Source organism: Alosa pseudoharengus, unplaced genomic scaffold (genome assembly GCF_046254945.1).
Source record: "Alosa pseudoharengus isolate Yale_2024_CS ecotype anadromous, Long Island Sound unplaced genomic scaffold, YU_APseudo_1.1 YU_APseudo_1.1_scf_14, whole genome shotgun sequence".
NCBI lineage: Eukaryota > Metazoa > Chordata > Actinopteri > Clupeiformes > Clupeidae > Alosa > Alosa pseudoharengus.
This window is the reverse complement of record NW_027468609.1, coordinates 7,645,980-7,670,451: the sequence shown is the minus strand read 5'-3', so window position 1 is coordinate 7,670,451 and position 24,472 is coordinate 7,645,980. Positions and strand designations below refer to the sequence as shown.

Here is a 24,472-nt window from a genome sequence, read left to right as displayed (position 1 = left end):
AAACAGTTTATATGGGTTTGAAGTAGTGATAGAAGAAAGGAAAGACATGCAGTAGCTCATATGTTTTGTGTGCTTGTGGTTAATAAGAGAGAGAGAGAGAGAGAGAGAGAGAGAGAGAGAGAGAGAATGAGTTCAATGGTCAGCTTATTTTTTCTGACCTTTTTTTCTATTTCTGACTGGTGGTGTATGTATATGTGTGTGTGTTTGTGTGTGTGTGTGTGTGTGTGTGTGTTGGGGTGTGTGTGTGTGTGTGTGTGTAGGTGACAGTGTACTGTCCTTTCACTGGGATAGAGCAGGTTTTCCCTTGCAGTAGATGGTTTGATGAGGATGAGGGGGATGGCATGGTGGAAAGAGAGCTCTATGAGATGGTCTCACTCAGACAGAAAAGACTGAAGAGTGAGTCACACACACACACACACACACATGACACAAGCGTGGGCACACACACATACACACATGACACAAGCGTGGGCACACACACACACACAAACACATGACACAAGCGTGGGGGCACACACACACACATACACACATGACACAAGCGTGGACACACACACACACATGACACAAGCGTGGGCACACAAACAGACACACACATGACACAAGCGTGGGGGCACACACACACATACACACATGATACAAGCATGGGCACAGACACACACACACACATGACACAAGCGTGGGGACACACACATACACACACATGACACAAGCATGGGCACGCAAACATACACACACATGACACCAGCGTGGGCACACACACATACACACACACAACACAAGTGTGGGCACACAAACATACACACACATGACACAAGCGTGGGGACACACACATACACACACACACACGACACAAGCGTAGGCACACAAACATACACACATGACACAAGCGTGGGGACACACACATACACACACACACACGACACAAGCGTGGGCACGCAAACATACACATGACACATGACACAAGCATGGGCACGCAAACATACACACACATGACACAAGCATGGGCACGCAAACATACACACACATGACACAAGCGTGGGCACACACACATACACACACACACACGACACAAGCGTGGGCACACACACATACACACACACGGCACAAGCGTGGGCACGCAAACCTACACACACATGACACAAGTGTGGGGACACACACATACACACACATGCCCTGTAGATACATACACAAACATAAAATATACTGTATACAGATGTGTGGTAATACTCTTGTCTATCTATATATCTGTCTGCCTGTCTGTATTTAGAGTACCCATGGTCACTATGGGTCTGGACGTCGGATGTGAAGGGTTCAGGCACTGATGCCCAGGTGTTTGTGCAGATCTACGGAGAGAAGGGCAAGAGTGATGAGTACAAGCTCCAGAACAAATCAGACAACTTTGAACAGGGACAAATCGACAAATTTGTGGTGAGAGTCTGTGTGTGTGTGTGTGTTTGTGAGCAAGTATTTGTGTGTGTGTGTGTGTGTGTGTGTGTGAGAGATTGAAGAACAAGAAAGGGAATCCCAGCATGCTTTGTGCTTCATCCCTGCCTTGCTGCCGTAGGTGGAGATGCCAGACCTTGGGCGAGTGCGAAAACTCCGCATCTGGCATGAAAAAAGAAACCCCTTCTCAGGCTGGCACCTCAACAGGGTCTGTCTGAAGCACATGTCCTAACACACACACTGCACACACACACAGGAACACACTCATTTACATGCACTTGTTACAAAACATAGACATCGTACAAATATCATACTCATATATACGTTTTTTCTGAAATATGTATTTATGTAAGAGGTTTGTGGTAGTTCATTAATAAACTGTTAAAGCTGCAGTTGGCAAGTCTGACAGATTGAGGGGACTTAGTCAAAATTTTGAATGTTTACAACTCTCATGCCCCTCCCCCACTACCACCGAGCACCTTCTCATCGAGTTTGTGCTCGTCAGTGCGCACCATACTGTGATTGACAGTCAGATCTCAAACAGCCTTGCTCTGATTGGACCAGAAGAACCGGGAGCTGTGGATTTTTGCAAAACAAATAACAGGCAATAGGTGGGGGTAGAAGTGCATTTTTTTTCTAAATCCGGCTGATTTATGTTGTTCTGTCGGAGCATAGTGTCGGTTTCAGTGATTATGATAAAAAAAGTTGCCAACTGCAGCTTTAAGTTTGTGGTGCCTCAAATTACATAAAGATGGACACAGTTTATTACATCCCCATAATTTCTTCTCTGTTCCTCTAAAGTATATATTAAAAAAAAATCCCCTAATGGGCTTAAAATGGCTTCAAACTTTGCACCTTCTTCTTCATTTTGGGAAATGGGATTGATCTGACCCTGCCCCACTCTCTACAAACTGTTCACCTGCTGCTGAGTGCTGCAGCTCACATGTTTGCTAACTTTGTGAATAACTGTTCCACCCCAGGATTGGTTCTGTGCCTTTATGATACACTGGACTATGAGCCCACCTGGGCTTTGATTGATCAAAACGTAGATCCAAAGCAGAAAACCTCAGTCATGACTTTGACTACTTTCACTCACTTTCACTCATATTTCTTGTAAACAAGGTTAAAAACTTGACTTTCTCCAGAATTGGCCTTTAATATGATTAAACTGGGCCAAGTAGCACAAGTTTGTGTATACATCTGTGCTTGTCTGTGTGTAGGTATCACTGTTGAATACACTAACTAAAGAGAAGTACAAGTTTGCCTGTGGCCGTTGGCTGGACATCAACGAGGATGATCAGGAAATCATCAGAGAGCTTCCGGCAACTGGACCCCTTGTCCCAGAGCCATTGCCACGTAAGACCACACACACACACACACACACACACACACACAAACACAGAGAGAGAGAGAGACCCTGCATTGAGATAAACCAAGTAATTGGAAAGTAATTGAAAAAGGGTATATCATAGCAAGTAATTCAATTGTGAATTTTCCCAAGCTGATCAACTACCTGATTTCCCAAGCTGATTTCCCACCTGATTTAGTTTGTGTTGTTTTTCTTTTGGGTGTATTTATTTCACCAGTCATCAAGTACCGGGTGACAATCTGCACGGGGAGAGTGAATGGGAGCGGCACGGATGCGAGTGTGTACATGACTATGTTTGGAGACCTGGGCGACACGGGGGAGAGACTCATGTTCCAGAGCCAGAACAACGTCAACAAGTTTGAGAAAGGCAATGTGAGTACTCCCGCCTAATCTACAGACATTAGGCTTTCAGTCATCAGGTCCAGTGAAGGAACTCAGATTGTAAACACAGTAGCCTCGCATAAGTCTATTGATGAGAAGAGGATGAGAGCAGTCGGTAGAGTAGACATACAGTAGAGGATCTTTGATCGGTTCGGTAGAGACTGACTTATAAACTAGATTTAGATTTGATCACTTAACTCTACCTGTACCTTTATAAACATGTTAGAAATGCATTAGCGTATGTGGACACACACATATACCCACACACACACAGACACACACACACACGCACCCCCACACACACACACACATCCCAAAAAGCAGAGATGTGTTTTTCTACACCGTATATGGTGTGCTCTGTGTGCAGGCGGACGAGTTTATGGTTGAAGCGGTGTCGTTAGGCCAGATTCGGCGGATCCGGATCGGCCATGATGGGAGGGGCGGAGGCTGCGGTTGGTTCGTGGATAAAGTGTTGGTCCGTGAGGAGGGCCAACCAGAATCGTCCGCTGTGGAATTCCCCTGTAACAGGCAGGACAGCCAGCCAATTACATGCTGTTTCTCACTATATCATTGCTTCCCCAGACTGAGCTTCTGTCATTCACTCAGTATTCAGGAAATACTATTGCGTTTTTTCACTCATACTGACTTGTAGGGATCTTCAGCTAACACTGGGGAGCCGCGGAATGTTCTCTGGGCTTCTCACACATAGCAGCACACACCCTCACACACTTCTCTGATAGCCTGTTTAACTCAGTGGCTAATGAAGTAGCGTTAGGTTACCACGGTTGCTAATGGAGCCTAAAGGGAAACATGAGCTAAACTGCCAAACCACACAGACTCACTCTCTCGCTCTCTCCCTCTTGTTCTTGCTCTATCTGTCTCTCACACACTCACTCTATACCAATTAAACGATTGTGACTCATTCTTGCTGTCTCACACATTCTTTTTTCACACACACATACACATTCTCCCTAAGCTTCTCAGGGCCAGATGTACGTACATTTGCGAACGTAGCGTTATCAGCAATTTACGAACGTCCACAACTGAATGGCAGAGCCTACATACAAGTGCAGTTGAATGAAGTTAACTGATGCCAACATTAAAAAGAATTAAACGTTTAGCTATCATGAAATAATACCATACATGATAATATGTCAACAAGCAGAGAGATAATGAAGATCAGTAGTTTTACTCAAACTACTTGTGCACGTAGGCTATGGAAAATTGGTCAAATCTAGCAAGTAGGAAAGTTTAAGTGAATGACGTGAAAGCTCTTTACTCTTCCCCTCCCATCTTTTTACGCTAAACTCCCACTTTCCCCTGGATCCTCCCATGAATGCATATGTATGACATGAACAACGCAATCTGCCACTTTCAGCTCCCACGTCAGGCAGTTTTCGCTTTTACATCATTGCGGCCTGTTTGTACATACCTCGCAATGATTTTACACGCACGTTGCGAAACAAATACGGCTGAAGTGGACGCAAACGCGTTCATCTGGCCCTCAGCCTCTTTCTCTCTTTTAACCCCCCCCAAACACACACGCTTCTCTCTCTCACTCACACACACACACACACACACTCACACACACACACACACAAACAAACAAATGCACTCATCTCCTGTTCTACTGTCTCTCAGATGGTTAGATCGTAATGAGGACGATGGCCAAATTGTGAGAGAGCTGGTCCCCACAGCAGATGGCCAGCGTCTATTCAGTGAGTTTAAAAACATATACTCACTGACACACACACACTTACAAATACAAACAATACAGATCACACAGACTCATTGTACAAGTAATGACCCATAAAGTCCCACATTGCACATTTCATGCTGGTTCTCTTAGCTCCTGCTGTTGCCATGAGTGGTGGTTTAGTTAACATATATTCACCAAACTGGCCAAACATCAGGTCTGAGGTACATGCCCTTGTCCGTTACAGATGTGAATTACCACATTGCCATCAGGACGGGCAGTATAAACGGAGCCAGCTCCGACTCCAAGGTGTTTGTGAAGCTCTATGGAGAAAAGGGACACACAGTTAAAGCTCTGTTGCTTGTGTCTGAGAACGACCTGGGGAACTACTTTGAGACGGGACAGGTGGACACCTTTAGACTGGAGACATATGACATTGGGAAGGTGAGGGGGTTTATGAATCTAGTCCTGTACCTACAACTTTACTTACTTACTTTGAACTTAATTTAAAAAAGAGCTTATTTAGTTATTAGCTTACTTATCTTGAGAAAATACATTTGGAATTATATTCTACAACAGTGCAAACTCACACTTTTGCCAATTCTGCCTATAGAAACAGGTAGAAAAACAGTAAAAAATAAATGACTTACAATGAAAAAAATAAATAAAATATATATATATATATATATATATATATATTTGCTGTTATCATATTTATATCTGTTCATATCTGCCTTTCAGAATGTATTTTGGTTCTACCATGTAAAATGTGTGTGTGTGTGCGTGTACGTGTGTGTGTATATGTGAGACAGATAAACCGTATGCTGATAGGCCACACGAATGAGGGTCTGAAGGCTGGCTGGTTTCTTGACAGCGTGCTGCTCAGTGTTCCAGTTCATGGCCAGCAGTACATGTTCCCATCACACAGGTGTGTGTGTGTGTGTGTGGGAGAGAGAGAGAGAGAGAGAGAGAGAGAGAGAGAGAGAGAGAGAGAAAGAGAGAGGTCAATGGGAGCATCTGAATTGTGTGTTTGTATGAAAAACCTCCTTCTGATGTTCTGAGTGATTGTTGCTATTGCTGTGTGTATGAATATGCACATTTGTTTGTGCATTTACTGTATGTATGTATGAGTAAAGAGTATAAGGATGATATTGTAGATAACTCTGTGTGTGTGTGTGTGTTTGTGCGCGCAGGTGGCTCTGCAGAGATGAGGCAGATGGGAAAGTGGAGGTGGAGATCTATCCCAGTGAAGTCCTTGAAATCGAGAAATGTAATCAGCCCCTTCTCTCTTTCTCTCTCTTTTTCTCTGTGTGTGTATGTGTATGGGGATAGGTCTAGCATCTCAGCTCTGTGTGTGTATGGGGATAGGTCTAGCATCTCAGCTAGTAGGGCAAGGCTCTAACAAAAGTTCATGTTCCTAGGATCACAAACGCTGATAAAAAATGCATACCCTGCACTGAAAGTCACCCGGGATAAAAGGGGCTGCTAAAAGACTAGATGTAAACTGGTCCCTCTCTCTGTGTGTGTGTGTGTGTGTTTGTGTGTGTGTGTGTGTGTGTGAGAGAGAATGAGTCAGTTTGTTTGTGTGTGTGGTGTGTATACAATCTTCAAAGGGAGCACCTAAATTGGGTCATGGTGCATGTAACATTTCTTGATATACAGGGGTACAAAGAAAAGATGTTGGAAAAATCAAGGTTGATAAAATGAGTCCTACCCCAAGATGCCCTACGTAAAACACAACATACAAAGTAAAAAAAAAACAGATTATGTCTTAAGCTATCAAGCTGTCGGACTTATCCAACCTGGAGAAAAAGCACATAGTGGGGACAACAGGCATGTTCATTTCTCCTTCATTTGACTATATATTATCAAAATGATTTCAAGGATGTAATTAATAGTGAAAATCGTGTTAGCCCTGTGGGCCCTGTGGGCCCTGTGAAGGATTAATGCAGCCCTGGTCTCCTTTACTAGTCTCTTTGTTTGCTTACTAAAGGTCCTGACCAGGAATCAAATGTGTGACACTAGATCCTGAACAGGATCATGCCCCTGCTGATAAAGGAGGAAACGTGTTAAACGAAATCAGAGCCTGGCATGATAGCAAAAGTCATGCAGTCCCCATGGAAACTTGAGAGGAAATGGTGTCTCCTGAAGCCATGTTGCCTGGGAGAGAGAGCCTCCTTAATCTGCCCGCGTCTCTGTGCACCAGTTAATCACACCATCTGTCCATCCCAATTGAGAAAAACAAAAACAACACTTGCCCCTTCGGTGACGATGCCAATTCCAATTGGCTTTGTGTGTCTTTAAAGTCTAACAATATGTTTCATGATGTTACGACCTGTGAAATGGCTCCTGACCTATGGTCAAAACATGCTATCAGTTCAGAATGTCTATGAATTGAATGTGTCTCTGAGGTTTATGGCTTTTTTTTACCAGTTGAACACTTGAAGTAAGTTTCAAATATAACAATGGTAGTTTTTAAAGATCCTGTCAATTTCCCTAATAACACTTTTGAGTGTTAATAAATGACAGTTGCACCACTCTCCTGTAGTTTTGATGGTTGTCATTATCTGGTTGATCGATTATTGGTTTACTAACCTTTGCAGTGATCAACTATGAGGTGACAGTGGTGACAGGAAAGGTGTTTGCAGCTGGGACGAACGCACGTGTCTTTCTGCAAATCTATGGCACCGAAGGCAAAACGGAACTGCTCAGACTTGAGAACAGGTCAAACAATTTTGAAAAAGGAACTACAGAGATATTTAAGGTATTTTTGAGTGTCCATATTTAAGGTGGTTATGTGTATTTAAACTTAAGTAATGATATGTACAGTAAATGCATGTTTTGGGTGACTTCTATAATGATAATTGAAGTGTATCTGTTTGTATAGGTTAAATGTATGTGAATGGGGTGCAGGCTGTGTGGTAAGGTGTTTTTAAGGTGTTCAGATGTGTGTCTGTGTAAAGTTGAGAGCCTTGCGATCTGGTGTGTACGAAAGAGGAGTCAAAGGATCCTTACAGATCTTTACCTTGTCTGAAATGGAAACCTTTGAGCTTCAAGATTAATAGCATTGATAGCGTGTGTGTGTGTGTGTGTGTGTGTTTGTGTGGTGTGTGTATGTTTAAGTGTGTGTGTGTGTGTGTGTGTGTGTGTGCGTGTGTGTGTATGTTTAAGTGTGTGTGTGTGTGTGTGTGTGTGTGTGTGTGTGTGTGTGTAACTGTGTCATGTGAAAGTGAAACCTTATGGACAAACAGTCCCCATGTACAGAAATAATATACAAGGCAGGGGATAAAACCTCCCAATGCAGAGATACCTTAAATGCAATTAAAGACAAATTATTTTTATTATGTGTAGTATAGTGTAGTTAGTATTTCCTACTGTTATAGTATGGTGTTACCATTTTTTATGGTTTCCATTGTCTGGTTGAATTGATTATTGAGTGTTGAACTGAGTAGGCTACTGAATTCAACATGTGTTCTCTACAAATTCACCGCAAGCTTACAGTTGACAGGTGTGGTGTTATAGGAACGTGTTATATGTGGGATAAATCTCTGTCATTCTTAATCTCTGAAATCGACATTCATGTACATGTTTTTGTTTTATTGACTACACCAGATCGAGGCTCTGGATGTAGGCCGGGTCTATAAGATCCGTATTGGGCATGATGGCTCGGGCGTGGCCGACGGCTGGTTCCTGGATACCGTCCACGTCAAGCGACTCATCATGGCGCTAGTGCCAAAGGAGGAGAAGAAGGAGGACAAGAAAGAGGATAAGAAGGACAAGAAGAAGAAGAAGAAGAAGAAGGATGAAGAGGAGGGTCCAGGAGAGGAATGGAAGGAGGTGGTGAAGACTTTCACCTTCACGTGTGAACGCTGGCTCGCCCGAGATGAGAATGATGGAGAGCTCGTAGTAGAGCTGCTGGCGGATGACTACGATGAGCTTGAGGGTATGACGATAAACAGAGAAAGAGAGAGAGAAGCAAGGACAGAGAGAGAGAATCAGAGACTTTTTGTTATTTTGTTTGTATGGATTTTTGTTAAATTTCAGTGATCTATTTCAACCATACAACCAATATTTGTATGTACAGAAACTGTTATCTAAACCTATGTGAGCAGGTACAGGGAATCACTCATTCATAGTTGTGAATGTGTGTGTGTGTGTGTGTGTGTGTGTGTGTGTGTGTCTACTCAGAGAATACATATGAAGTGCATGTGTTTACGGGGACTTCATGGGGTGCTGGAACCGATGCCAAAGTTTTTGTCAACATCTACGGGGAGAGTGGAGACACAGGAGAGAGACACCTACGCAAGTCCAACCACCTCAACAAGTTTGAGCGTAACCAGGTGCTCTGTTCACACACACACAGACACACACACACACGCACACACACACACACACATGGTTTCTAACCTTTGCCCTCCAAATATGCTTTTCTAAGGAGGATACGTTTGTGATTAGTGCGATTGACCTTGGGCCATTAAAGAAGCTGCGCATTCGGCATGACAACAGCAACGCAAATGCTGCTTGGTTCCTTGATCGTGTTGAAATCATTGATTCAAAGGATGAAACAACGTGAGTTTCCATTAAAAAAATACACACACAAACATAAACTGTGTTGTCCTGTAAGGATGACAAGAGAGGACATATTGGGGAAAAACACACAACGATGAAATTTATTTTCTGCAACAGAGCTTTTTTTTGTATCTACCTGAGATTGGCTCTGGTAGAAAACTTGGGGACTATTTATGAAAACATTCTTTAGTCTTTGTCACTGCCGAATAAGATAAAGTTAACCTTTTGTAAACTTTATACTTTTTCAGATATTAACGAAAAACAAGCTTATTTTTCCCCATAGACTTTGTATTTGTATTATGACATCATAGAGCCAATTAAACTGAGTTGCACCTGTTCCAACTGCCATCTGCTCAACTGTTTCTAGGCCCTCTTCCTCTCTGTGTCTAAAACTGAGTTGCACCTGTTCCAACTGCTATCTGCTCAACTGTTTCTAGCCCCCCCTTTCTCTCTGTGTCTCTCTCAATTCAACAAGGACACAGGGCACCTTCCATCCAATTTTCTCTCCATTCATCTACTTCAAACCGCTTTATTTAGCATGGCAACCACAATATCTACCCTAGCAATCATCTCAATTACCCTAGCAACAATCTAGCAACCACTTTCATATTGATAATTTAACATGACTACCCTGGCAACCATCATAGCAACCACTTAGCATAGCAGCCACCATATCTACCCTAGCAACACCGTAGCAAGCAACCATCTCAATTACCCTAGCAACAACTTAGCAACCACCACTATATGTGGTTGATATGCTGGTTGCTTGGGTAATTGAGATGGTTGCTAGGGTGTTGCTAGGGTAGATATGGCTTGTGGATATAGCTTGGCAGTTCTGTTTGTAATTAAAAGATAACATTGGCCTGGTAGCCACCTAGCTATCTGAGTGGAATGCGCTTCAATCGGCATATCATGTGCTTCATTTGGGAAACATGGTTTACAAGATTGCTGCGCTTCTGAGTTTAATGCACCAATTTAAGTTTAATTTCTCTGCTAGTTACGCCCCTGCTGGAAGTTGTAAGTCAATAAACCTTTTCCAGACCCACTCTAAATCCTAATTGAGAAGGTATGCGTGCTAACCAGGCTGGGATAAAGTACTTCACATTTAATATATTTATCTATACAGTATCTCACAAAAGAGTACACCCCTCACATTTCTGCAAATATTTTATTATATATTTTCATGGGACAACACTGAAGAAATGACATTTTGATACAATGTAAAGTAGTGAGTGTACAGCTTATATAACAGTGTAAATTTGCTGTCCCCTCAAAATAACTCATCATACAGTCATTAATGTCTAAACCGCTGGCAATAAAAGTGAGTACACCCCTAAGTGAAAATATCTCATAAATTGTGCCCAAAGTGTCAATATTTTGTGTGGCCACCATTATTTTCCAGCACTGCCTTAACCCTCTTGGGCGTGGAGTTCACCAGAGCTTCACAGGTTGCCACTGGAATCCTCTTCCACTCCTCCAGTCCATCACCTTTACCCTCAGCTTCTTTAGCAAGGCAGTGGTCGTCTTGGAGGTGTGTTTGGGGTCGTTATCATGTTGGAATACTGCTCTGTGGCCCAGTTTCCGAAGGAAGGGGATCATGCTCTGCTTCAGTATGTCACAGTGCATTATGGGAATTCATGGTTCTCTCATTGACCTGTAGCTCCCCAGTGCCGGCAGCACTCCTGCAGCCCCACACCATGACACTCCCACCACCATGCTTGACTGTAGGCAAGATACACTTGTCCTTGTACTCCTCACCTGGTTGCCGCTTCCACGCTTGACAAATAATTTCATCTTGGTCTCATCAGACCACAGGACATGGTTCCAGTAAACTGTCTTCAGCAAACTGTTTGCGGGATTTCTTGTGCATCATCTTTAGAAGAGGCTTCCTTCTGGGACGACAGCGATGCAGACTAATTTGATGTGAAGTGTGTGGCGTATGGTCTGAGGCTGACCCCCACCCCTTCAACCTCCTGCAGCAAAGCTGGTAGCGCTGTTAGCAATCTTCTCATAGCTTAGGCCATCTTGATGAAGAGCAACAATTCTTTTTTCAGATCCTCAGAGTTCTTTGCCATGAGGGGCCATGTTGAACTTCCAGTGACCAGTATGAGAGAGTGTGAAAGTGATGATACCAAATTTAACACACCTGCTCCCCATTCACACCTGAGACCTTGTAACACTTTCGAGTCACATGACACCGGCGAGGGAAAATGGCTAATTGGGCTCAACTGGGACATTTTTGCTTAGGGGTGTACTCACTTTTGTTGCCAGCTGTTTAGACATTAATGGCTGTGTGTTGAGTTATTTTGAGGGGGCAGTAAATGTACACTGTTATACAAGCTGTACACTGACTACCTTACATTGTAGCAAAGTGTCATTTCTTCAGTGTTGTCTCATGAAAAGATATAATAAAATATTTACAAAAACTTTCGGGAGATACTGTATGTGTGTGTGTGTGTGTGTGTGTGTGTGTGTGTGTGTGTGTGTGTGTGTGTGTACTGGTATGTGTGTGTGTGTGTGTGTGTGTGTGTGTCAGGTATTACTTCCCCTGCATGAGATGGCTGGCCGTAGATGAGGATGATGGTCAGATTGCTCGTGAGCTGGTGCCAGTGGACGAGGCCTTCATGCACAGAGAGGAGGAGGATGATGATGAGGAGGAGGAGGGGGGCTCTTCACCCACTCTGGGCCTCGAGCAGAAAGGTCCGACAGACACACACAGTGGGGACTCAATGACACAATCATCCAATACCTATCCATACAAAATATGTATACAGTCAACACATAGATGCTGACTTTATTTCCTTTGGTACCAGTGATGTGTGTATAGGATTTTCAAGTAATTCATATTTGTGTATGTCCATGTTTATAGCTATGTCTACCACATTTACTCTGAGAGTGAAGACAGGTGAAAAAAAGTATGCTGGGACTGATGCTAATGTCTACGCCATCCTGTATGGCACCAAAGATGACACAGGTAGAGACTGTACACTGGTACACATCCAGGTCTCTTGTCTCATTCTTTCCCTATTTAACTTGTACATTAGCATATATGTGCAATACATGCAAATATGTCATCAATGACAATGCTAATTTTAAATGTTCAAATGTGGCCTCATATGCTTATATGTTCTTATAAAATGTGAATGTACATATTAGTGTGATTTTCCTCATTGGCAGGGATAATCAACCTGAAGGCCTCTAAGACCCATAAGAATAAGTTTGAGGCAGGGATGATTGATGAGTTTACAGTGGAGGCAGTGGACTTGGGTAGACTTAAGCGGCTTCGTATTGGTCATGACAACTCAGGTACATGAACATTATCTCATAAATACAGATAAACAAGCGATGCAACATTTATCATTCATTTGACATTTAACTTTCTGTTATTCTAACCAGATTTTTCATCCTTGCATGTGTCCCCATTTCGTGTATTCTGTTTGATTAATTGTGATGTGATCAGTGTGTATTTCTGTGTGTTTATAAACATGTGTGTCTTTGAGTGTTTCAGGTGGCTCTCCAGGCTGGTTTCTGGACTGGGTTGAGATTGACGCTCCGTCGCTGGGGGAACGCTTGGTCTTCCCATGTGGCCTCTGGCTGGACCGTGGGGAGGAGGATGGGGCCATTCAGAGAGATCTCTACCCAGCCCACCTCCAGACACAACACTACACACCATGTGAGGAATCTGTCTGTCTGTGTGTGTGTGTGTTCAGTAAGAGAGTGTGAGAGAGTAAGATGTAATACTAGCCTCTGCTGGTTAGACATAGAGTGTAAGCACAATTAGAAACTAGCAGTACTTAACAGTAGTTAGCTACAAATAGCTCTAGGACAGTGGTTCTCAAAGTGGGGTCCGCGATCCAGAGGGCAGTGGTCCGCAAAATAATTTGCTATAAATGATAAAGTTGCGGTTTATCATTTAAAAGAATTATATCTACAAATGGCGACCCTTTTCACCAATAAAACAAGTAAATTGTGTCTATTTGATCCCACCCACATTAACGATTATGAGGGGGTCCTCAGAAAATTTCCTTTGAAACCTCCCTGGAACCAAAACATTTGAGAACCCCTGTGGATAATGCTGTGTACATGTTTATAGGCCCCCTCCTATCTGTTTTTACATGTGCTCATATGTGTTTGTGTGTTTGTTCTAGTTGTTCCGTATGAGATCAAGGTTTTCACTACTGACATCTTCGCTGCGGGGACGGATGCAGATGTGTTTATTGTTCTGTATGGTTGTAATGGCGTGTGCACCACCCAGAAGTCTCTATGTGTCAATAAAAGAGAGAGGAAAATGTACTTCAAAAGAGCCGCAGAGGACATGTTCATTGTAGAGGTGCTGTTCTGCACACATTTACACACACACACACACACACACACACACACACACACACACACACACACACACACACACACACACACACACACACACGCACGCAAACACGCACACAGTCACTTTAATAACAATTCACACTGCTCTGTGAGGATTTTTTGTTTGTGCATATATCATACTTGATGGATTGTGTATTTCACATTAGTCACATGATCCATTGCTTGATATAAATGACTTGAATTGTCAATGCTGTGTCAGTAATGGCTGCTTAAATGTCCACAGTTGGAGGATATTGGTGATATTATAGAGAAGATTCGTGTTGGTCATGACAACCGTGGAGTGAATCCAGGCTGGCACCTGGATCGGATTGAGATTAGACGACTGCTGAGAAAGGGAAAGGCATGTAAACATACTATGCATGCTGACTGTACAAACAAACAAACAAACACACACCAACACACAGACAACACAAATGTGTGAAAAGAAATGCTGTTGCTTGATTGATTTTCATAGATATCATGTCCTTGTTAAGGTTTTCACAAAGTGATGTGTGTGTGTGTGTGTGTGTGTGTGTAGGGTTCAGAGACAGTGATATTTCCATGTGAGAGATGGCTGGCCACCTCAGAGGAGGATGGGGAAACAATCTGTGAGCTGGTGCCCTCTGACATCATCACAGAGAAACTCGCACGAGATGGAACTCTCAGAGTCTCAGAGATTGAGGTGGACGACGCTCTAGAGAGTAGGTGTTTCTGCATGTGCAGGCCTTACACATATATTTATATATATTTATATTTTCATTTGTTTGTTTGTAAATACCTTAGCTTAGCAATGTAAGCTAATGTAGTTTGAGAATGTTGACTTGGGCCAGATATATTATGATGATAAGAAATGCTATTGACTCATAAACACATGCACACATTGCAGACATACTGTATGTTTGTGTATTAACCTGAACTTGTGTATGATTGTGTTTGGTGGTTGTAGTTCACACCTACAAAGTTGTCGTAAGAACGGGTGACATGTATGGGTCAGGGACAGACGCAAATGTGTTCATCACCATCTACGGAGATCTGGGAGACACAGGGGAGAGGCAACTCAGCAAATCAGCAACCAACAGCAACAAGTTTGAGAGAGGAGCGGTAAGACAAGAAAGACACTTATACATGTGCAAAGTGCAAAAAAGTCACACACAGTGATATGAACTGCATGTACAAATGGGAATAAACAGACAACTACAAAGGCCCTCTAACCCAAAGCTTAGATGTGATGATGATGTGTTTTTGGGGTGTTTTTTTATTTGCAGGTGGATGAGTTCAATTTAGAGGCTGTAGACCTTGGACAGGTGTTCAAGATCCGTATTCGTCATGACAACAGCTTGCTGAGTCCTGACTGGTACTTGGAGGAGGTGGAAGTGATGGACCTGGACACAGAGGAGGATTTCCTCTTCCTGTGTGAACGCTGGCTGTCCAGGAAGAGAGAGGACATGAGAATCTGCCGAGTGTTCTACGTAAAGGTGTGTGTGAGTGTATGTTTGTATGAAAGTGTGTATACTGTGTGTGAGAGTGTTTATGTCTCTGAGTGAGACAGGGAGAGAGAGATGATACTGGACAGACAAGGATATGTCTGCTTTAGTGTGTATAAGTGTGTGTGTGTGTGTGTGAGAGTGTGTGTGTGTGTGTGTGTGTGAAAGAGAGAGAGAGAGAGAGAGATATTTTGCTCTAATGTTCAATCTATGTGCTTTTGTAGGGTTATGAGGGTCCCAGGGATGGCAGTGGCTTACGGGGACTGGACAGCAACATGAACCAGAGAGACAAAGACAGCAGAGACGAGGAGGACAGTTTATGTGAGCAAAGACACCCAAGCCCAGATATAATCTGCACACACACACACACACACACACACACACACACATATATATATATATACCCAAGTCCAGATATAATCTGCACACACACACACACACACACACACACACACACACACACACATATATATATATATATACCCAAGTCCAGATATAATCTGCACACACACACACACACACACACACACACACACACACACACATATATATATATATATACCCAAGTCCAGATATAATCTGCACACACACACACACACACACACACACACACATATATATATATATATATATACCCAAGTCCAGATATAATCTGCACACACACACACACACACACACACACACACACACACACACACATATATATATATATATACCCAAGCCCATATATAATCTGCATAATGTAGAAACAATAGAACTGCCCTGACAAACTAAATATTCACATTCCAAACAGCCTGCAGATGGCTTAATATCAATACATTTATAGAATTGACATAGGATTAACCCTGATGAATATTCTGAATCAGTAAATGTGTGCCATATTGTCATCTCTCTGGGACTATCATATCTCGCTCTACGTATGTTACCACCAAGTAGGTATTTATTACCTGATTAGTTTTGTTTCTCCCCATGGGACAACACAGGTCCAGAGGGCACTTTACTAAATTGCATTGGATGATAGGAATCAAGTTCCTGCTACATATTAAGATAGTCATTAGAACCCTACCTGGAGCTATGCTTCATGCATGCATTTAAAACAAAATGGAAACTGGAGACCAGAGCAAAGGGCATTATTTATGCACAGTTGGACGAATGATACCACAGATGAGAATTAATGGAAATTATAAACAGTGGTGTGTGTTAAAATGAATGTAGGCAGTGCAGAATGATTCTGCATTATTCACCATCACAGATGACACCATCTAGGGGCAATTCCATGGAACATTACATTTTTTGTAACATCCATAATGCCAATAAAATGTAATGATATGGTATGATGTGAATGATTACATGAAATTTGAGCATTTGCTATTTTTGACTGAAGAATGTAAATGAGAAAAAATGCACAAAAAATGAATGTTATCATTAAAATCATACAAATGCCAAGGCATTTCACTGGCGTTATGGATGTGACAAAAAGTCAATTTTCCGTGGAATTGCGCCTAGACAAAGACAATTTGTAATACAATCACACTCTGAGTGGGTGCATGATGATAATCAAAAGTGTCAACAGCTCACTAATATCTGCTTGGAAACACCAAGATTTTGGGTTCTATAAGAACATGGGACTTGGATCAAACCAGAGAACATTGCCACCCCGGCTGCACTCTCCACTAACTTTACCCTCTCCCATCTGGACGAGGAGGTGGGACAGGCCTGCTAATCTCCAACAAATGGAAATTCACCCCGCTGCTGCCTTCAAACAAATATGTCTCATTCGAATTCCATGCCATCAAGGTGATCGCCCCAGCAAAACTCTACGTGCTGGTCATCTACCGCCCTCCAGGCCAACTAGGTGACTTTATGGACGAACTTGACACTCTGCTGTCCTCCATCCCTGAGCATGACTGTCCGCTTCTCGTCCTCGGCGATATGAACATCCACTTAGACGCCCCAGGCTCAGCGGACTTTTTGGCCCTGATCCACTCTTTTGACCTCAAACTGGTTCAAAGCCCACCTACTCACAAAGCTGGCAAAGAGCTTGACTTGATCCTCACTCGGAACTGCAGCACAGACATCCTCATGGTGACGCCTCTCCATCTTTCTGACCACTTCTTCATCCAGTTCAACGTCAGCCTGACAGAACAGCCTCCGGCTCCTCAGCCGATGGTCACGTTCCGCCGCAACATCCAGAACCTGTCTCCAACCCACTTTTCCTCAGTGGTTGCCTCCGCTCTTCCTCCGCTCAACACCTTCTCCTCTCTAGAGGTTAATGAGGCCACAGACTCGCTTTGCTCCACACTGAGCTCGTGTCTAGACGAGCTGTGCCCTCTTACCACAAGGCCAGCTCGATCCAAACACACTCATCCATGGCTAAATGATACCCTCCGATCGCAGCGCACCAAACTCAGAGCCGCGGAGAGGAGATGGCACAAATCCAAACTAACTGATGACCTCAAAAACTACCAGACACTCCTAACCTCCTTCTCAGCCAGCATCACTGCTGCTAAGACGGCTTTCTACAATGACAAAATCAACAGCGCTACAGACACTCGAAAACTTTTCTCAACCTTCAAATCGCTACTCAACCCTCAGCTGCCTCCTCCTCCATCCAGCCTTACTGCGGATACCCTTGCCTCATTTTTTACAAACAAAGTGGCGGCAATCAGCAGTCAATTCTCTACATGGCCACACAACGCATCAGACTCAGATACCACACTCCTACAACCTCTAGGGGCTGCTGGAACATCTTTTTCAGCATTCGCGCCTCTCTCCGAGAGTGAAGTATCGGTCTTACCACATGCTCGCTGGACCCTATACCTACGAACCTACTTCAGTCCATCAGCCTGACCATCGCACCAGCTATCACACATGTGATCAATGCCTCGCTAACCTCCGGCACATTTCCAACAGCGTTCAAAATGGCCCAGGTAACACCGTTACTTAAGAAAACTTCTCTCAACCCTGCTCAAGTCGAGAACTACCGCCCTGTCTCACTCCTGATTTCCTATTGAAAGGCATTGAACGAGCAGTCTCCAAACAGGTCTCTGACTTCCTTTCACAGAACAACCTTCTGGATCCAAATCAGTCTGGGTTCAAAAGCGGCCACTCTACCGAAACGGCTCCGCTGTCTGTAACAGAAGCCTTAAAAGAAGCCAGGGCGACCGCTCGGTCATCAGTACTCATTCTGCTTGACTTATCGGCTGCCTTTGATCACCGCATCCTCTTTGCCTCTCAGACATAGCTACATGGATGAAGGCACACCACCTCCAGCTGAACCTCTCAAAGACTGAACTGCTGGTCCTCCCAGCTAAACCTACCATACACTACAACATCAACATCAAATTTGACTCCCTGTCTGTTTCAACTACCAGGACTGCAAGAAATCTAGGAGTTGTTCTCGACAACCAACTAACCTTCTCAGATCATGTTGCCTCAGTCTCCCGGTCATGCCGTTTCACACTCTACAACATACGGAAAATCAGGACTTACTTGACTCAAGATGCTACCCAACTTCTGGTTCAGGCAATAGTCATCTCACGACTCGACTACTGCAACGCCCTCCTGACAGGTCTCCCAGCCTGCGCAGTGAAACCCCTTCAGATGATCCAGAACGCGGTGGCGCGCCTGGTCTACAACCAACCCAAAAGGACACATGTTACCCTGCTGCTCATCCAGCTACACTGGCTACCTATGGCGGCCCGCATCAAATTCAAGGCTCTAACCCTTGCCTACAAAGTAGTCTCCGGTTCTGCTCCCACCTACTTGAATGCCCTCATACAGACATACGCTACCTCCAGACCGCTGCGCTCCTCAGACGAATGACGTCTAGCTCTACCACCGGTATGCTCAGGCCAATCCAAACTTTTCTCATCTTTTGTTTCTCCCTGGTGGAACACACTGCCAGTTCCTACAAGGGCAGGGACATCCCTCTCCATTTTCAAAAAACTCCTGAAGACCCAGCTCTTTAGAGAACATCTTCTCTCATAGCACCACTTACAACAAGTCTTGCTGATGCTAGCACTTACCAGCCGTCTTGAACTTGCACTTATTCTTACTGTACTCTGCCGTTTTTAAATTGTCCTAAAATTGTTGAAAGAATTGCTTTAAAACTTTTTTACAACTGTTACCATGTTGTTAGTCGCTTTGATTAAAAATGCGTCAGCCAAATGTAATGTAATGTAACATGGGAACCCATAATTGAAGACTTCCAGAATGTGTGGGCGTGCGTGTGTGTGTGTGGGCTGGCTAAGCTTCTATGGTGATGTTGTGTTGTGCCCAGTGATCCCCTATCACTTCACTGTGACGACAAGTGATGAGGATGATGCGGGGACCACCAGCCGTGCATACGTCATCATCCATGGACGAGAGGGAGCCACAGACCGTATGTGGCTGAAAATGCCCCAAGAAAAAAGCTGCTTCTTGCCTGGAGCTCTGGACAGCTTCCATTGCCAAGGCAGTGATGTGGGAGATATCAAACGAGTGGAGGCAAGATGCATAATTCACCATACAATATCACTTTTGTCATTAAAACTGTATTGTTTAGATCAGTGGTGCAGTCTTCTCCTGGTTCGGCTAGAGGTTTCCACTTCAACTGAGCTTGATCATATTATCATATTCCCTTTACAGAAGATAGTTATCCAAATTTTTTAGGTTTATAATTATACAATCTCTGCATTTTAAAGAACAAATAATTACAATACTAATGTAATTTCCATCCATGTGTTAATAGCTGGGTCATGATGGAGCAACTCCCGAGAGTTGCTGGATGGTGCATGAGTTGTCAGTTGCCGTGCCAACGAAAGGAATGAAGTTTGTGTTCCAGTGTAAGTGCTGGTTGGCCAAAGACCGTGGTGACGGTCTCACTACCCGTGTGCTCCACATCATGGATGCTGTTGTCATCTCCATTGCACAAAAGGTAGTAAACACACATTCACACATGAATTCTGCGAACTGACACAAGAATATACAATAGATCCATTTTTCGTGAACACAGATTCTGATTCACTTACTTTATCTGCTTTTTTCCCCTGGCTCAGATCATCTATGAGGTAACTGTGGTTACAGGTGATGTGCAGAATGCAGGAACAGACACACAAATTTACTTGACTATATTTGGGGCCAACGGAAGCTCAGATGAGAAGCTGCTGCCAAAGAATGAAGACAGGTTCTCACCCCACACTCTCATTCTCACACACAGGGTTTATTATTATTAATAGTGGTATAGTAAAAGTGTGAATTTGTGTGTGTGTTTGTGTGTGTGTAGATTTGAGCGTGGACAGGAGGACACGTTCACTCTCGAGGTTGAAGACATTGCACCGCTGAAAAAGATGCGGGTCCGAGTTGACGCCTCTGGCAGCCGACCCGACTGGTTCCTGGAAAGGGTGAGTGTATGTTGATGTATAGGCGTATGTTGCATGCGTTGGATGTTGCAGTTGTTGGTGTGTTGATGTATAGGCGAAGGTTGCATGTGGAGGTTTGGTTTCTAATGAATGTGTTTGCATTTTATTTATTTTTTTGGCTAGCTACCAACACTCCTGAAGTGTAACTGAAACAGCTTCACACCTTTGTGGGCACATTCTTGGCCTGCTCCCCCCTCTCTTCTATATTATAATCTGACCCGCATCACTTTAGAGGGAGTGTGAAGCATCAAGTAGCCTAAGACATATTTGGCTTTATGTGTGTGTAGGTTGCCCTGCGTAACGTACAAACTGATGAAGTGGCAGAGTTTACGTACTCTGAGTGGCTGTCGACCACCCTTGGCTCCAAAAAGACATTGAGCGCTGAGATGCCTGCTGTCATAGATGAGGAAGAAATGATGGAGCTGACCAACTACATTGTAAATGTCAAGACAGGCGAAGCCATGGGTACGCACAGATACACACACTACCTATCATACACAACACACACACACACTACCTGTATCATACAACATTAAACTGTTGACTCTAAAATGAGCACACACACACACACATACACACACAAAATGTGTATAGGTTAATGTGGGTTATTCCCTCACTATGATGTGACTGGCTGCTGTCGTTATATGTATGGCTTGCTGCTTATCTTGTCGATTTGTCATGTTTAGGTGCAGGGACAGATGCCAATGTGTGGTTAATGATCTTCGGTGAGAATGGGGACACAGGACCGCTGGCACTCAAACACTCCAACAACAATAACAAGTTTGAACGCAAACAGATGGACACCTTCAAATTCCCAGACATGCTCAGCTTGGGCGACCTGTCCAAAGTTCGGCTATGGCACGACAATGCAGGTGCGTCCATGCAGGGGCAGCAAAGTAATATACAGCTCTGGAAAAACCTAAGAGACCACTGCACATTTTTCTGATGTCATCCTTTGGTTGCTGAGTTGACATTCATATTCAAAATTGCACATTTGAATATAACCGTCAACTCAGTCAAATGCCACACAGCAACCATAAGATGACAGCAGGAAAATGTATAGTGGTCTCTTAATTTTTTAGAGCTGTATACTCCAGTCAATTTGAACACAGTTTGAACCAGATCACATCAGATTACCCAACTAACATGTGCGAGTGGATCTTATGGTAATTCACCTTTGTCATGACTGACTGTAAATATGAATATGGTTAAAAAATAGGTCTGTGTGTGTGTCTAGGCCCAGCTGCTGGTTGGTATGTTGACTACGTGGATGTACGAGATGACATCCTGGATCAAACTTTCCGTTTCCCATGCAAAAGGTGGCTTGCCAAGAATGAGGATGATGGACAGCTGATACGAGAGCTGGGCTGTGCCAACAACGACATTCTGGACCTCAATGAGAAAACCAGTAAGTGTGTCTTAAGGGGGTACCACTGAACATCAAACGATATCTTTTGTAAGACCATTAATGTACATCCATGCTTAGAAATTTCTTATAAAACTTATATATATATTCTATTGACCATAAATAGTCAAAATAATCCCCTCAGGTTAATGGATAGTAAGCACAAAAGCATACGTAGACAGTGAACACATATGTTCAGCTAATGAAGTTTGTACATTGTCAAATTAGTCTAGTGTAATACATACATCATATGTCTCTTGGTGAGGTGTTTCTTATGCACTGATGAACTGTTATATGAACTGAAATGTTTTTTTATGTCTGATAGAGTATGAAATCATCACAGTAACCGCAGATACAGATGAGGCAGAGACGCGAGAGAATGTGTGGATGATCTTGGAGGGAAGGAAGGGACGTTCCAAAGAGCTTGTTCTAGAAAATTCAGGGAAGAAAAGGCGATTCCTACGGTAATGTGTAGGCCTAATGTGCCTTTGCTAAGTCATTTTGAATGTGTACTGTATATTGTATTTAATACATGTGAAGTTCTTTCATGTCTATCAAATTGTATGTGTATTGATGTGGTCATTTATATTTAATAATATTTCATTTTTGTGCCCACACAGCGGGAGCACAGACAGATTTGAGTTCTCCTCTAAGGTTGTGGGTGACATTGCGGGTATCTGTGTTGGCCACATACCCAAAGATGGGAAGAAGACCAAAATTGAAGCCTCTTGGCATGTGTTAGAAGTCACTGTCAGAGAAAAAGAGCTCGGAAACAAGTAGGTGGACTTTGAATGGATAAGAGTGATGGCACAGAAACAAGTACTGTACAGCAACACCAGGTTATGTTGCTCCGTAAAGCCAGATTGACGATATTTGTATGCACAAGATTAACGAGATTATGAGAAATAGCCTCAGGCATAAACTGTGTATTCATTTTGAGAGATTCCATGTAGTAGAAGATGTACTTGAATATAGACCCTTTCAAGAGAGTTCCATTATCAGCATCATAGTTGGCCCCACAAGGCTTCAGTTTTAACATTCCATAGTTATCTTAATGCAGAGGAAGTAGATTGGGAACCAAATAGAATGTTCAAGCATTGTTTTTGTTTTTATTGTTGAAAGGTCTATACTGAGTTATTGCTTAACTCTCTGTCTCCCTCAGGTACATATTCAACTGTAACGCTCAGATTCCCCTCTCCTCCAAACGTGACGACCCTGTGACGTTCGAGTGCAGCAAGATCGTGGAGAGCTTTGCCTCCAAGGCCCGCAGCCTGCGCCCAGTCAGGTACGAGATCATCGTGGTCACGGGTGATGAGAAAGGGGCAGGCACCGACGCCAACGTCTTCATCACACTCTTCGGCACAAACGGGGATTCGGGCCGACGGGCCTTGCGGCAGCGCCTGCGAAACTTGTTTGAGCGCAACCGGACCGAGCGCTTCACGATGGAGATGCTGGACATGGGCGATCTGACGCACGTGATCGTGGAGCACGACAGCAAGGGCTTCAACCCCAGCTGGCTGCTGGAGCGTGTGGAGGTCACCAACACCGCCAACGGAGTCACCACCATCTTCCTGTGTGGGAAGTGGTTGGACAAGAATCGGGCGGACGGGCAGACGCGCCGCGTGATCTACCCCAAATACTGACGTACTGTAGGCTTACCCATGCACTGTGACTCGGAATTTGACAATAGGAGCACTGGCAGACACAAATGTGTGAGCTTAACATCCTGAAACAGGGTGCAGTTGAACTCCTTAAAGTGCCTTAGACTCACTTTACAGCCTTCATGGCTATGTTTGCCACTGCTTTAGTGGACTACTTTTGTTTCTGTGCTTCAGAAGCTTATTTGGTATACTATGGGCCAATGACTAAACTGTTCACTAAAATGCTTTGACTTGGTGTCTGCTAATTGTAAAGTTTAAATTTCCTCCATCTGTCTTCAAACTGCCCCGAGTTGCCATTTGCAATTTTCAATTGTTTTATTGCACTACTCTTGACTAGGCCACGTTCACATTACCAGGCCAAATCCAAATGCTTCAGTTAATGTGACTCATATGGGTTTGTGAACAACACAAGTCACATGGAATCTTACTTTTTCAGCTCTGATTTTGGGCAACTTCAATATGTGGTACTAAATCAGATACAGCTCCCATTTTTGCAATGTGGCCTCAGTGTGAACGGTCATTGACATTCGTTATCACCTGCTTTTGAATTTGCTGGCTATCAATTTACAAATGACACTCCCGGTTCAGCCTCCGTGTGCACTTCTGGAAGGTAGCGTGCTGTGTTGTTGATAGCGTTTCCACATACAGGTCAGTTTAGGACTTCCACACTAGTCCACACTGGAGTTTGGAGTTG

At 43.6% G+C, this 24,472-nt stretch overlaps 1 protein-coding gene across 1 annotated transcript in view; it reads left to right on the top strand.

The window, feature by feature from the left end:
• LOC143122366 (lipoxygenase homology domain-containing protein 1-like) overlaps positions 1-23,760 on the top strand; it is a 59,830-nt gene extending 36,070 nt beyond the window's left edge. Inside the window, exons 9-42 of the mRNA XM_076283174.1 lie at positions 261-396; positions 1,271-1,431; positions 1,568-1,654; positions 2,667-2,802; positions 3,033-3,187; positions 3,564-3,724; positions 4,838-4,914; positions 5,140-5,336; positions 5,705-5,820; positions 6,086-6,162; positions 7,496-7,656; positions 8,505-8,835; positions 9,081-9,232; positions 9,328-9,461; positions 11,998-12,161; positions 12,331-12,435; positions 12,639-12,767; positions 12,970-13,134; positions 13,610-13,791; positions 14,071-14,187; positions 14,365-14,527; positions 14,773-14,927; positions 15,092-15,301; positions 15,535-15,631; positions 19,593-19,798; positions 20,043-20,228; positions 20,350-20,477; positions 20,577-20,694; positions 21,000-21,177; positions 21,399-21,584; positions 21,950-22,120; positions 22,443-22,581; positions 22,738-22,893; positions 23,280-23,760. Of these exons, the coding sequence (XP_076139289.1) occupies positions 261-396; positions 1,271-1,431; positions 1,568-1,654; positions 2,667-2,802; positions 3,033-3,187; positions 3,564-3,724; positions 4,838-4,914; positions 5,140-5,336; positions 5,705-5,820; positions 6,086-6,162; positions 7,496-7,656; positions 8,505-8,835; positions 9,081-9,232; positions 9,328-9,461; positions 11,998-12,161; positions 12,331-12,435; positions 12,639-12,767; positions 12,970-13,134; positions 13,610-13,791; positions 14,071-14,187; positions 14,365-14,527; positions 14,773-14,927; positions 15,092-15,301; positions 15,535-15,631; positions 19,593-19,798; positions 20,043-20,228; positions 20,350-20,477; positions 20,577-20,694; positions 21,000-21,177; positions 21,399-21,584; positions 21,950-22,120; positions 22,443-22,581; positions 22,738-22,893; positions 23,280-23,760 (5,517 nt within the window). The remainder of the gene's footprint in view (positions 1-260; positions 397-1,270; positions 1,432-1,567; positions 1,655-2,666; positions 2,803-3,032; positions 3,188-3,563; positions 3,725-4,837; positions 4,915-5,139; positions 5,337-5,704; positions 5,821-6,085; positions 6,163-7,495; positions 7,657-8,504; positions 8,836-9,080; positions 9,233-9,327; positions 9,462-11,997; positions 12,162-12,330; positions 12,436-12,638; positions 12,768-12,969; positions 13,135-13,609; positions 13,792-14,070; positions 14,188-14,364; positions 14,528-14,772; positions 14,928-15,091; positions 15,302-15,534; positions 15,632-19,592; positions 19,799-20,042; positions 20,229-20,349; positions 20,478-20,576; positions 20,695-20,999; positions 21,178-21,398; positions 21,585-21,949; positions 22,121-22,442; positions 22,582-22,737; positions 22,894-23,279) is intronic.
• Positions 23,761-24,472: the final 712 nt, after the last annotated feature.